This window comes from Rhinatrema bivittatum, chromosome 2 (genome assembly GCF_901001135.1).
Source record: "Rhinatrema bivittatum chromosome 2, aRhiBiv1.1, whole genome shotgun sequence".
Lineage (NCBI taxonomy): Eukaryota > Metazoa > Chordata > Amphibia > Gymnophiona > Rhinatrematidae > Rhinatrema > Rhinatrema bivittatum.
The window spans coordinates 82,716,559-82,731,506 of NC_042616.1; the positions used below are offsets into that span (position 1 = coordinate 82,716,559).

General features: G+C 44.5%; 1 protein-coding gene across 2 annotated transcripts in view; it reads left to right on the forward strand.

The window, feature by feature from the left end:
• The window catches only part of LOC115084069 (solute carrier family 22 member 13-like), a 101,219-nt gene extending 87,514 nt beyond the window's left edge, over positions 1-13,705 (forward strand). For both annotated transcript variants that reach the window (XM_029588384.1, XM_029588385.1), the window contains 2 exons: positions 3,169-3,378; positions 13,561-13,705. In XM_029588384.1, coding sequence (XP_029444244.1) covers positions 3,169-3,378; positions 13,561-13,657 — 307 coding nt within the window. In that variant the 3' untranslated portion in view covers positions 13,658-13,705. The remainder of the gene's footprint in view (positions 1-3,168; positions 3,379-13,560) is intronic.
• The last annotated feature ends 1,243 nt before the right edge of the window (positions 13,706-14,948 follow it).

Genomic DNA, 14,948 nt, shown 5'->3' on the forward strand with positions numbered 1-14,948 from the left:
TCAGATGTCCTAGTATACAGATGTCCTAGTACCCAGATGTCCTAGTCTTCAGTTGATCCCGTTGTCTTTGTCTACAGATGTTCTGCCTTCTGGCGTTCACTTCTTCAGGCTCCTCTTTGGAAGCCTTGTCCTCGGATGTCCTTGGTTCCAGCTTCACCCTAGCCTCCCTCCAGAGGATTGAGCTTGCAGTGTATCTGCCATATCTCTGGTTGTGCCAGGTCACTGAAGTCTCTATTCTGGCCAGAAGCTGCTTTGAGTGTTGCCCGGATTCCACCTCATCCTGAGTTTTATCCCTGCTGTCCTCTGTTCACTCATCTAGTGTCTTGCCTGACCTTGTCTCCAAGTACCTTCGTCTTGATCATGTCTTCAAGTGTCTTCATCTAGTTCCAGTACCTTTGCTTGTCCTTGACCTCTGTCTGACCTGTCGCATCTGCCGCCCCAGGCGGCAGGTCCGAAAGGGCTATCAAGTGGCCGGAGGGCTACCGCAGAGATCAGCATCGCGTTGTTGGGTCTCTCTCGATGCGTTCAGTTTGGCAGAGGTCAGAACTCCTGTTCTTCAGCCTGTCCGCCCATACTTGGACATGCCTTGCCTGCCTTGGCGCTTCTTCAGAGACCCTCTGCAGTCACACTGTGATCCAAGGGCACATTAACATCCCCGGAATTGGGACCATTCCCTAGTGCTCCCGTAACACTAAAAGTGATTCAAAATGCAGCAGCAGGAATCTTGACTGGGATTTCCCAATTTGGATACATCTGTCTGGTGGTGTTCAATCTACATTGGTTGCAATTAAATAGGAAAGTTAAATTGTAGATCCTCCTGATGTTTAGGGTTTTGAATTCTAAATCTGTCTATAGTCTTAGTGCCTTATTAAAAATTTATACTCCTAAGCAAATTGTTGTGTTTGTGGACCCTGGGCTGGGGAGGAGTCCCCACAGGTCCCTGCCGTCGGCAGGCAGAGCTGGCGGAAGCAGCAGCCCAACTGGAGCTTCGCCAGTGCCAGATTATATTCCCCTTAGGTTGAACCCTCAGGTGCTGGGGCCAGTTGTTCTTAGGTGGGGGCCTCTGCAGTGATGAAATTTGAGGCAGGTGGGAAGCACAGAAGGCAGCAGGCTGAGAGATCAGTGGAAGAACAGACCGGGGTCAAGATGAGATTAAAACATGTGGAACTCAGCAACATCAGTGTCCAGGCAGTGGTTGGAGGCAGGTGGCAAGAAATAAGGTCAGTGTCTAAGCAATGATCAGGGCAGGTGGAGTACATGTATTGTCGGAGTACAGTCCAGGGTTAAAGCTAGAAGTTTGATTCACAAGGATGACAGAGAAGGAAGATGAGGACCACAGGAACACAAATAGACACTGAAGACAAACGACAGGAATTGACCACGGACAAGAAAATCTGAGGACAACCAGACAATGGGAACCACGGATAGAAGACATGGAGGCAGGAACAAAAGACAGGAACGCAGGCAATACATTACTCCCTGAGGCATCGACTCATTGCCAAGATAGGATTTTGAGGCGGAAGCTGGGCTTAAATCGGTCCAGATGGTGAGGTCATCAGTGGGCACTGGGCTACTATTCCTGCCACTGGCTCTTTAAGAAGGGCAGGTTTAGGTACGCGCATGCCTAGAAGAGAGAGGAGCGTAGGGCCTGGGGAGATCATGGTGACCTGCCGCATGAGCAGGGAAGAGGCTGTGTTGGAGCTCCTGCTCCACGGAACGAGGGGTGTGCACTGAATCCCTGGTGGGCGGTCTTCTATAGTGTCAAGGAACCCAGGGATGAGTGCAGCAACTTGCAGGAGGCCACGAGCCATCAAACCCAACATAAATCTTGCATTCATGCAATAAGAATTTACACCATAAACTAGATCCAAGATCTCTTCAACCTCAAATTCAGGTTGACCATCAATGAAGACTGGATCTGGAGGCATTCCTTGCCTGTTGAAATGGTCTGGCATAGCCAGCTTAACAAGGAGATGTGAAATGATGATATCTTAAGAGTGTTAGGAAGCCAAAGGTGCATAATTACTGGGTTAATTTTCTCAAACATGGCTTATGAAACTATGTACTTTGGTACACACAATGGGTGATGTTTAACTACTTTCTCAACTAAATTGTAAATCACACATATATTATAAGAGAAAAGTTCAATGTTATTATCACAACACTTTAAATAATTCAGGAAATGTGTACTTTGGACCATGGATAGCGCAAGGAAGCTTCAGACATAGATTCTTTGTGAACAACCAGACTTTGTCACCAACCTGAAACTGAGGCTTATGTTTGCGATGATGGTCAATGAATTTCTTCTGTTGGGTCAAGTTTTTTTCTAAATTATTCTGCATCTGTGCCCATGTTTTCTGTAAGTATTGCACTAAGCATTCAGCTGCAGGAATTTCCATAGCTGGAGTGGCATGAGGTAAACAAGTTGTCGGCTGAAAACTGTGAAGAATGGTGAAACCCCATAGATTCACTAACATGATATTTGTGAGCAAATTCAGCCCAAGGGAGCAATCTGACCCAGTCATTCTGATGAGCAAAAATGAAACATCTAAGGAACTGCTCAAGATCTTGGTTGGTCTGCTCCATAAGGCCATTTGTCTGGGGATGGGATCCTGATAAAAATTGCAAATCGGTACCCAAATATTTACAAAAGGCTCTCCAGAATCTGGCAATGATTTGGGGACCTCAATCCGATATGATGCAGGTTAGGATTCCATGTAAATGGACCACTTGCCTAATAAAGATGATGGCCAGTTGAGGAACTGAAGGCAGCTTAGAGATGGGGATGAAACAGGGGCAGTGTAATGTGCTTTTTGTTGGGGAGGCTTCACCCCAAGCTTTGCCCACATTCCCACTGCCAGTTTTTTACATTACATTTACATTCTATCTTACTTACATTCTTCGCATAAATCATAGAGTATGATTACAAAAACAGCATTACTAATAGTGACTATTCTTTACTGTATGGAGAGAAGATCATCAAGTACCAAGGGTGTGGGTGGTTATGTTAAATAACACCCCCCACAAGTTTGGAAAAATAGGCAGTTTTGTTCTAGCATGCCTCAATAGCGCTCTCATGCTATTTTGGATCTGCTGGTGATACGGAGTGAAAATGTCAGCTGTATTTCTCTCTGTATATTTACAACCAATATGTTGTTTGTTCCACAGACAGAATGGAGTGGGGCTGAGTTCGGTGTCAGCTCGATTGGGTGGCATTATTGCCCCTCTGATTGGCCTCTTGGGCAGTTATCACTATGCTATTCCCATGGCGATATTTGGAAGCACTCCAGTCATTGCAGCTGCCCTCTGCTTCCTGCTCCCAGAAACACACAACAGGGAACTTCAAGACTGCACTGAAGAGGCTGCTGTAATACAAAGGTGAGTCCAAATTGTGACCTTCCTTCATTCTCATTTTACCATATCTACATAGTAAAAAAGAAATGACAGCACATAAAGAACAAATGGTCCACTCAGTCTGCCTAGCAGTTTGCTTATGGTAGTAACTGCTGCTCGGTGCAGGTTACCCCCATATTTCTGTTAAGGGTGGTAACTGCCGCTCAGTGCAGGTTACCCCATGCATAAATGTTACACCACCTCCTTTCTTCATTTCCAACTTGAAGCCTTTAAGATCTGCAGTGTTTGTTCCATGCCATTATTAATTCATTAACTGTTCTCGGTGTTTATCACCTCTTCTGGGAGGGCATTTCAGACATCCACTATTCTCTTCATGAAGAAATATTGTGATATTGTGATCCCTAGTTCTACCATTTCCTTTCCAACGGAAAAGACTGGAAATTTGTGCGTCATTAATACCTGTCAGGTATCTGAAGGTCTGTATCCTATCTCCCCTCCACCTCCTCTCGTCCAGAGTATACATATTTAGATCCTTTCAGCTTCTTCTCGTACATCTTCTGAAACAGACCCCACACCATTTTGATCACCTTCCTCTGGACCGTTTTCATCCTCTCTCTAACCTTTTTGAGATACGAGCTCCAGAACTGAACACATTACTCCAGGTGAGGCCTCACCAAGGATCTGCACAAAGGCATTATCACTTCCCTTATCACTTTCTTTTTCTTATGGCCGAATTTTAAAAGAGCTACGCGCGCACATACTGGCACTTACACGTGTGGCCAGGCCTTGCGCATGCCGCGCGCGTTTTCAAAAGGTCCCAGCCACGCGCGTAACTGCCGATACTCGCACAAGTGCCGGGCCCTTAAAAAAGGGGTGGGGTCTGGGCGGGGCGGGACAGAGGCCATTAGCTGCTGTCCCAGAGAAGTCACACCGGCAGCTGGCCGGTGCGCGCAACCTGTTTCTGCTCCAGAGGGAGCAGTAAGTAGTAGGGATGTGAATCATTTTTTATAATGAATTGAAATATCGTACGATATTTCTTAATTCGTTATATATCGGTTAAAAAGCGAAATGAACATTTTTCCCCCCGAATTTTCGTGAAAATCGTTTTTTTGGTTAGTGCACACTAACAAAAAACTGTTTATTTTTGTTATTTTTTGTTGCTTTTTATTATTTTTTGTTAGTGCCAAAACATGATTTTTCACTAAAAAAAAAAAAAAAAAATGCCGATCCGTGGGAAAACGAGATTTTCCCACGGCAAGACGAACCCAAAATCGCAAACGATCGGGCACCTGATTCACATCCCTAGTAAGTAGTGAAACAAAAAAAAATGTTAGGTAGGAAGGGGTTAGGGGTCGGGGTAGAGAGAGGAAAGGTCAGGAAGGGGGGAGGGAAGTTCCCTCCCAGTCTGCCCATCTCCTCAGAAGAAGTGGTCTCTCCTTATCTCCTGTTCAGTTCCTCAGGAGGAAGAAAAAACCCACACGCTGCTCCATGGCTACAGGCCTCTCCCCTTGAGGGGAAGAGCCCCTGTAGGGTCCCACTCCCATCCAGGAGGGTCCCTGAGCCCATTAACCCTCAGGCTGGCTACTCCAGCAGATCATATATCTAGAGGTCCCTGTTACCCACTCTAGCTTGGAAAGCATAGGAACCGAAAAGGCAAAAACCCACTGCAAGTTCCCACCTTTATAGATCCTATTAAACATTTATCACCCAATCAAAAAAGCCCAAACCTTTAAGGGAACATGCACACTATTTTCCTCAAGGCACATTATCAGATTACATCTAAAATGCCATCTAGTGGTCTTTTAGCTATACTGTAGTATAAAATAAGTAAACATTTCCCAAACATATCCAACATGACAGATGCTATGACTTGTAGGTATGTGGGTCCTGGGCTGAGGTGAGAGATGGTTACCACCCACAGGGAGGAGCCCTGTAAGCCTCACTGTTGGGAGGAGCGGTCTCAGCGGACATCAGACACAGCTGTGGAATAGTCTTTATTAGAGAGGTAGAAAGGCACAGCCCGCGGAACGAGAGGTGCAGGAGAAAAATGTCTGTGCAAAGGGGTATACCCAGAGGGAATACCTCAGACGTGGAGATCCAGTAATGGTCTGCAGAGTGGGGTACACCAAAGAAGTTACTCCGTAGGGATGATGCGGTAGTGGACTGCAGCGCAGGGTACACTGGAGGGATTCCTCACTTTCAGATGGTATGGTAGTGGCCCGAGGTATGGGGTACACAAGTGAGGGTCCTGTAGCGAATATGCGGTAGTGGTCCGAGGCACGGGGTACACCAGAGAGGATCCCACAATAAAGCTGGTACAGTAGTGGTCCATGGAGATAAGGTACAGAGTGGTAGTTCCAGGAGAGGTCCCGGGGAATGGGAACAGACAGCAGTCCAAGGCAGAAGGCCCTCCGAGGAGCGGATAGCCAGACATGAGGAAGGACCCCCGTGGAGCGGGTACCTAGAGCATCTCACGCTGAAGTGCAGGAACTGGAACAGGAATTCCGTAAGTATGAAGTGGATTCAGCAACGAGGGAACTCCTTGCTAACTCGTCAATAGGCAGGGCCAGCCAGCTTAAGTACAGCAGAGTGAAGACATCATCCGGATGGGACGCCCCCGAGGTTCCCGCCATGATGTGCTTAAGACTGGCCTGTGCGCGCGTGCATGCCTAAGTGATCTCGGAGGCAAGGTGGTCGGCAGCGCCCACGCTTTCTCGGGAATGCCAGGAGAGTCGGCGGTAGCTGGCAGAGGCCGCCACTCTCCCCAATGATGACAAGACAGCAAAGAAAGAGGTGAGCATTAGTGGTCGCAGCCTTCTGCAAGCGGGCATAACAACAGATAACAGCAGTGTCTCCACTATCCAATCCATTTTGTGATTTATAATACCCCAAAAGAAGTAAATATGGGGGTGCTCCCTATACATGTTACTGGGTGCATTGATAGAGTGGACAGGTTGATGATTCATCTACTTACAAGCCGTTAAGCCCGTCACAACGGGCTACATTACATTTTTGTTTTCGGTCCATTTTCGAACACAGCACCCTCCTACACTTTTTCTCCCTCTCTCCCCCTTCCCCTCAGTCACTCACCCCCTTCCCACCCCTCAGTCTTACTCACCCTCTGTCTTCCACTGCCTCCTTCCCCTCACTCTCACCTCCCTCCCCTTCCCTCAGTCACTCCCACCTCTCTCCCCTTCCCTCAGTCACTCCCCACCCTCTCTCAATCCCATCCCCTCTCCCTCAGCCTTCCTCCACTCCCTTTTTCTCTGCTCCACAACGTCTTACCCTTCCACTTACTCACATCCCTGTCTCTCACCTCTCCCTCATTCTCCCTCTCCCCTCACTCTTCCCCACCCCCTACCTCCCTCCCTCTCAGTCCCTCCCCCTCCCTCACTCTCACTCAGTCCCTCCCTCCCCCTCCCTGAGTCCCTCCCCCTCCCTCCCTCTCACTCAGTCCCTCCCTCCCCCTCACTCAATCCCTCCCTCCCCCTCACTCAGTCCCTCCCTCCCACTCAGTCCCTCCCTCTCACGCCCTCCCTCCGTCCCTCCCTCTCACTCAGTCCCTCCCTCCCTCTCACTCAGTCCCTCCCTCCCTCTCTCTCTCTCCTCCCTCCCTCGCTACTGGCCGCCGCTGCCGCCGCTCCTCGTTGTTGTTCGCTGCCGCAGGCGCCACTCGACGCTGCCGCTGCCACCCGACGCTGCCGCTCGACGCCGCCATGTTTGTTTTTTGTCTGATGCTGGCTGAGACTGACGTCCTTGCCCGCACATGCGCAGTAGAGCTGTGCTGTACTGCGCATTTGCGGGCCGTCGGTCATGGCCCATTTATAAGGTATATATTACCAGTTATTACTTCATTCAATACAAGAGCAAGGCAAGTGAAAGAATTTTGGGCTTGATGGTCCTTTGACTTCCTTCAGATTAATAAACTACAGTATGTATCTCTGCATACTTCTATTTCCTTGTGTGAAATATCATTTAATAACTACATTTTAAATAGTTGTTGGCTGGTCTAGTGGCTGATTGATTGTCTTAGTAGTGGTGTTGCCATGGAGGTGACAATGCCCATTTTCAAAATCTGGCTTGCTCTTTTTTGTCTCTCCACTTCCAAATCATGTCTATTGGCCTTACCCTGCCCCGGTTCCCTCACCTGCCCACTTTGTGGCCCAGCACCAGCTAACAAGGGTGTAGTACCAGCAAGCTGGCACTGTTAATCTACTATTCCTGCTACTGGTACCTTTCCCCCCATGTGGTTCTTAGATAAGCAGTTTGGTTTTAACCAAGGCCACTCCATGCAGGTTACCCAGTGCCTTCTTAGAAACCTAATGCAGTCATGCCATTGCTTGTTTCATTTGCAACTGCTACTCCTGTGGTGCCACTAGGTCATGTTTCTACTACCTCTTCACTTTTTGTAAGTAAGGATCCTCTGAGTTTTATTGCATTAACTTCTTGAAGCCTGTTACCATTTTAGCCTCCACCACCCATTCCAGGAGGTCATTTGAGGCATACAACACATATTTCCTGACATTTTTCTTAAATCCTAGTCCTTTGGAGCTTCATATCATGACCCCTAGTTCTACAACTTCCTTTCTACTACGAACATTTACTATTTGTGTGATAATATCTTTCAGATATTTGCATGTCTTTATCATATCCCCCTGTTTCTCATTTCCTCTAGGAGATGCATATTTAGGTCATTGTCACATCTCAATTATATCACAATGATAGGGAGGAGCAACTTGGTAGGTGAGGGGGAGGGGAGGGGGCACTTTATGTCCAGAATGGCATAAAGCCCAACAGGATAAGGATGCTGCAAGAGACTAAATGCCCAATAGAATCTTTGTAGGTAGAAATCCCATGTGTGCTGGGGAAGAGTATAGCAATAGGAGTATACTTCCATCTAACTGGTCAAAATGATAAGACAGATGATGAAATGCTAAGATAAATTAGAGAAGCTAACCAAATTGGTAGTGCAGTAATAATGTGAGATTTCAATTACCCCAACATTGTCATGCTAGAGAGATAAATTTCCTGGATGGAATAAATTATAGCTTTATGGAATAATTGATTCAGGAGCTGACAAGAGAGTGAGCTATTTTAGATCTAACTCTTAGTGGAGGATTTGGTGAGAGAAGTAAGGCAAGCCAGAAAAAGGGGTGAAAAGTAAGTGTATCAAAGGATAACAGCTAGAGAGAGAACAGGCCAGCATGGTTCCCTGTACATACCTGGATCAATCCAAACTCCTGGGTTGTGCCTCCCTTCCAGCAGATGGAGACAGAGAAAGTTTTACTGACACTGCTACTTAAACACAAGTGCCACGTGCAGTTCCTCAAAGATACAGCAGAATTATTCTATTTATCTTTTTATATTCTGCTTTTTACACTTCAAAGTGTACATCATGCAGACTACATACAGGGCTTACAACCTAATTTTGTACCTGAGGCAACAGAGAGCAAAGCAACTTACCCAAAGTCACGGTGGGATTTGAACCCTGGTTTCCCTGGCTCATAGTCCCCTGCTCTAACCACTAGGCTATTCCCTATTTTTCTGAATTGGGTCTGCTTTCCAATTTTTTTAAGATACTCTTTTAGATTTTATTGCGCCTCACTTCACAATTAACTGATGCAGGCAGTCATTTCGTCTTTGATCAACTTTTATTAGTGCATAGAATTAATTTTGTCTGGGCTTTTGAGATATTTTTAAACAATGTACACCCCTCATGCAAACTTTAAACCTTGGCAACTGCTTTTAGTTTAGCTTTTTTGTTTTCTAAAAGTCTTCATTTTATCAATAGCGCCTCATTTCAAATTAAATGCTACTGCGGTAGTTTTACTTGGTGTCTACCCTTTGGTGATGATTATGTTAAATTTAATTGTATTAAGATCACTATTGCCAAGTGAGCTTTCCCCCTTGCATCAGGTCCTGAGTTCCACTGAGAATTTGATCTAAAATAGTCCTTTGTTGATCAAATGAAGTAATCATTTATAGCATCTAAGAACCTTATCTCCCAGGCATGTCTTGAAATGACATTTACACAGTCAACTGGGGTGATTGAAATCAATATTATTGTGTTGCCAGTTTTATTACCATGCCTAATCTCTGTTGCCTCATCTTGTCCTGGTGAGCAGTAATTTATTCCAACTACTATACACTTGACCATCACAAGTGGAATATTTATCCATAAGGATTCCAGAGTGCAGTTTATTCCTGCAGAAATTGTATCCTGCTTGTCTTTATGCCATCCTTAACATATTGTTCTACCCCTCCACCAATTTGATGTGCCCTGTCGTGTCAACAGAATTTGTACCCTGGTCTCACAGTGTCCTACTGGTTATTCTCCCTCCACCATGTTTGGTGCCAATCTTATTACTCAGACTTTTGGCATTCAGATACAGACATTTTAAACTATGTTTTTATTTGCATTTTTATTTGTATTCACAGCTTGCTTATTATCAGATGAAATGGGCAGTTTGGACTCATTCATATTTATGTGTGCTTTATTTAAATCCATCAGGGCTATTTCAACCTTTACCATATGCTCTCTATTGGGATAGTCTAACTTCCATGTTAAGCCAATATCCTTTGAAGATAACTTCCTCTGAACCATGTGCTTCTGAGTGACTGTTGCCCTTCTTCATGAACTAGTTAAAAAGTTGTCCTATCTCCTTTTTAACTATTAGCGCCAGCAGCTGGGTTTGACCCTGGTTTAGGTGGAACCCATCTCATTGGAACAGGCTCCTCCTTCCCTGGATTGTTCTCTAGTTCCTATCAAATCTATAGCCGCCTTCCCTGCATCATTGTTTCATCCATGTATTGCGATTCTGGAGCTCAGCCAGCCTCTGGGGGTGCTGTGTGTGGAATAGGAAGCACGTCTGGGAATATAACTCTGGAGGTTCTGGATATCAGTTTCTTGCCTAAAGTTCTACATTTTTTCACAAGTATATCACCCTCCTGCACCTTCCTATGTTGTTACTCACATGTACTATGACAGCTAGCTTCTCCCCAGCACTGGTGTGTGAGGTCTGCTACCTTTGCACCAGGCAGGCACATTACCAAGCGATCCACATGCCCACCAGCACCCAGCTATCTACATTCCTAATGATCAAATCACCAATTATAACAGCGCAAGCCCCTGGAGACACATTCTCAGAATGGGAGGATAAGGCATCAACTGGAGAGCATGCTCTAGTTGCAGGATCACGTTCTGCAACATCAAGGTGATGGTCTTCTTTCAGGCAATCTTGCTCCTCCAAAGCAGCAAAGACTCGAGATTGCCAGACGGGAGTTGGGATTACTCTACTATGTCCCTGAAGGTTTCCTCGAGTTACCTATCTGTCTTCCTCAGCTCCTCCAGATTTGCCATTTTGGCCTCCAGAGACTGGACTCATTCTCCGAGAGCCAGGAGCTCTTTGTATCAGGTACACACACACATCCTCTCACGAACAGGAGGATAATCATACATGGAGCACCTGCTGCTAAAGACTAGACCCCCCCCCCCCATTTTTTGCTGCTGGATCTCTGTCTGCCCTTGGAACTTTTTCTTGTAAAGTCGTTATTGCCAATTCAAAGCTCCCAGATGTACTCCGTGTCAAGGTAGGCATAGTCTAAGGTGTGCTCTATTTTCATTGTTATTTAGGAAAAATTAAAATGTTTCAGGGATTGTGGGGGCTTTTTCCAGAAATCATAACCTTTTTGTCTTTTTTAGATTCGCTGTAGGGTCCAGAATTTGAAGTACATCTTTAGCAGATTTAAGGTCTTTGGCAGACCATCTGGTGTATGGAATACAATGACCAAATCATCTGCAGATAGCAGGGCTTTGATATCTGAGTTATTTAGTTTCAGTCCCGAGGCTGAAGATCTTTCTGTTAGTGTGGGGAGATCATGGATGCAGGAGTTAGAGAGAAGGACTGCGGCCATGGCCCTTTATTGTTTGTTCTTCCTGTCTGAAGCTGTCTGAATGCTGTTTATCTTTACCTTTTCAGTTTAATGGATGATGAAGGGGGCCATCAAACTGACAGCTTTTCTTATGTCCCAAAATTTCTTGCTATGTCCTTGGGCAATATGCATAGCAATAACATAGAAAGGTACCCACCAGTGCTGCATACAGAGGGGACAGAGGGCCATACTGCGGGTGCTAGTGCAATGTGTGGAAATGTTGCTTTGACTTGCCTTCATACTTAATTTGCCCCTCTGTTGTGCGCCCCCCCCCCACCCCATGTCTCCCCATATCTATCTAGAGACACCATGGCTTCTAATGAGAATTTTTGATTGATGGAAAGTGATGTCTTAAATACTTAGCCTACAGTTGCCAACTATCTCAGTTTTTTTTTGTTGTTGTTGTTTTTTTTAGTACAGTTTGATATAGTCCTTGTTTTACCCCATTGCATGCATGGGCTTGTAGTTCCGATGGCCCCTATTGATTTTCCTGAAAAGAGCAGGACTGCGGTTCCATGCATTGAATGGGGGATAAAATCAGGACTGGCTCAGCCTTTTGTGAACAAAAAAAAAATGGAGTCATTTGGCAACCCTAAAATTTGAACCATGGTGGTGAGATAAAATCTGATATTTTATGAAGTTCTATGAAATGGGATATAGTAATATAGTACTTATGACAGAACAGGACTAAATGGTCCATGCAGTCTGCCCTGCAAGCTTCTTAAGATAGTATCTATTCTGCTGCCCTGTGCAGGCTACCCCCATGTTTCTCTTAAAGGGAGTAACTGCCTCTCTGTGCAGTTACCCCCCCCCCCCTCCCCAAAGCCTTAAGAGAAGGGTAGTAATATTTACAATCAAAACCAAACAACATTCAAACCCATTAAAAAATTTACTGCCAACAGTGAGGAGCCTTCTTGAAAATTCAGACAATGCTGCTTGACGTGCTTTGCTTTTGGAGTTGGCCATAGAAGCAGTCCTCATATCAGTACCCCGTACCGTAAAACTCTGGGCCCATGTTTGTTGTTGTCTAAATCCAATTCCCCTTTTCCACCCCTGCCATCAAAGCAGAGAGAGTGATGTTGCAGTTGCGTCAAAAGCATCGAGGCTTATTGGTTAAGGGTAGTAATCCCCACGCCTTCTGTTATGGGTAGTAACCACCGTACCAAGCAGGTTACCCCTATACCTATCAGTACCCCAGACCACAAAAGTCCGGTGCCCTTGTTGTTTGTTGTCTTAATCCAATTCCCCCTCCCCCCCTCCACTGTTGATATGGTGAGAGACGCTGTGGTTGCTTCAAAAGCGTCAAGGCTTAATGGTTAAGGGTAGTGATTCCCATGCCTTCTGTTAAAGGTAATAACTGCCATCGAGCAGGTTACCCCCATGCACCCTCTTCTTCATTTTCATCCTCTAACCTTTGACTGTTGATGTATATGAACAGATGTGCCTGCCTCTCTAATTTTTAAACAGTTTTTGTTGTTAAAATCTGCTTCTAACATTTTTACGGAATTGCATACATAGTACCTTTGCATTTTTGTTTCCTAGATACTGAGGTTGCTGTCTCATCTAAATATAGTAATGCGGTAACACAGTCTTCTTAATCTGATGAGAACTCTGTTTAGATGCCATCTTTACATTGTACCATAGTTCTGTTGATGAGCCTATGCTGGTACAGAGTAAAGAAAACCCTCTCTCTCCCATGTCCACGTGCATGAGTCAGCTGGGAAAAGTTCCTTTCCAGTCACCAAAATCAGGTGACAGAACCTGGGAAAAAGAAACACTCTTCCAGATTTGGCACTATTACAGTTTTCTGTAATTCAGTTCTTTGGCAAGAGAAGCAAGGAATCACCCAGTTTACATGTTTTAAGACTGGCCAAATGTGCACCTCAAGTCCCTTTTTGTTTTTCACAATATGTACAATGAATGTTCATGAACTTTATCTGCATATAGTCATTCCAGTTTACGGTTTATTTGCATAGCTCCAAGATCCTTAAAACAAAGGTTGTTTGTGGCACTTACGGACTGGATTTTGCCATCCCTGCATTGCAGTATTTCTGCTTGTGTTTTCCCATTCACATACACAATGGTAGCCAAGAATAATTCACTTACTCAAGCATAGAGCACTATTTGGGCTGCATATTTTACAAACATATTAGTCTATGTAGAAAACTAGTGTCTTTCAACTAAGTTAAAGTTCTCTTTAACTAGTTTCACTTTGTGACCTCTCATTTGCTTTTCTGTTGAGTATTTTACATCCACTCTATTTTCTTTCCTTAGATCCAATGAAACTGTTAATGGATACTTTAAGAAAGAAAATACAAAACAGAGTGAAGGAGATCTTGCTGCATTACAGACGAAGAGCACTCGCTTATAACCACTGATGACATTCTAGTGAAATATAATAAACATCCAATGAAAAGTTTTAATGTATGTGATGAATTTGGGATGCAAATCAGGACATGTTAGGATGCAATACTTGGTCATTCTCCTCTTCCATAAATGTAGCTCTGAATAACAAGGACAGTCATGACTCCTTGTTTCCTGCCACTCTCCTGCCCCCAGCTGCAAATGGATAAATGACTCATGGTTAGAGAAATTAAACACTGCAGCTTTATTTAGAAATTATGACAAGTAATGCACTGCACCTGAACCAAATACCAGCCTATTTATTGTATTTTATCATTATAAATCAACTTGGTCGACTTGCTGTTTGTGTGATATAAAAGATTTGATAAACAAACAAACTACCCCTGTACAGGTTAGCCAGGCAGTTGGCAATTCCTATGCTTGCTGGCCCAGATTGGCCACTGTTGGAGATAGGATGATGGACCATTGATCTTACTCAGCATGATACTGCTTATACTCTAGTAACCTAAATATATTGATATATCTTCCTTTGAGTATTTTTTTCCTCAGTGGCCTCAGCACGCTTCTCTGTAGCTGAGTCATGGATGTTAGGGCTGGGAGATACCAGTTTGGCTTGGCTTTAGAGCCTGAAGGCTGGTTAGAAACACTGGAAATGGAGAAAACGTCTGAGTCTGAACTGTATGTAGGTCTTCTGGAACTAGAATTAAGGAATGACATGCATACCTTTTTTTTTTTTTTAACTTATGCTTAGGTTTTAACTCGTTTATATTAATTTTCCAAATTGAGATTTTGATGTTCTGAATGCTTAGGTTTTATTTATTTGTATGTTTTTATATACCGAGGTTTGGCAGATGCCTTCACTCTGTTTCACAGTTGAAACAACATATTACATTCATTGACGATTAATGTTAAGAAAAGAACAAAACCATTTTTTTACAGTAGGTAACGTTACTAACAATGAGGACAGTGCTTAAACATTTGAAATATGTACATTAAGATCTAGGCATAAAAATATAGTGGAATTTACAATGCAATATAAAAGACCATCTTGTGCCATTTATATTGTGAAAACTATGGAGGTCCTAGTATTTCCATATATTATGGAATCTTATGGGGTATTGCTATCTGACCTTGTGTCTGATCGATATCTATTGTGGCCCTGTCATTATTAACTGAAATCATGGTGGCGATGAAGGATTAGGGTGCTGATGGATTGCAGACAGGCCTCACTGGTTATGCCGGGCTGAGGATGGGCCTTGGCTGCAGTGGTCCAATTGCGGCTGGCAGGCTGTGTCATG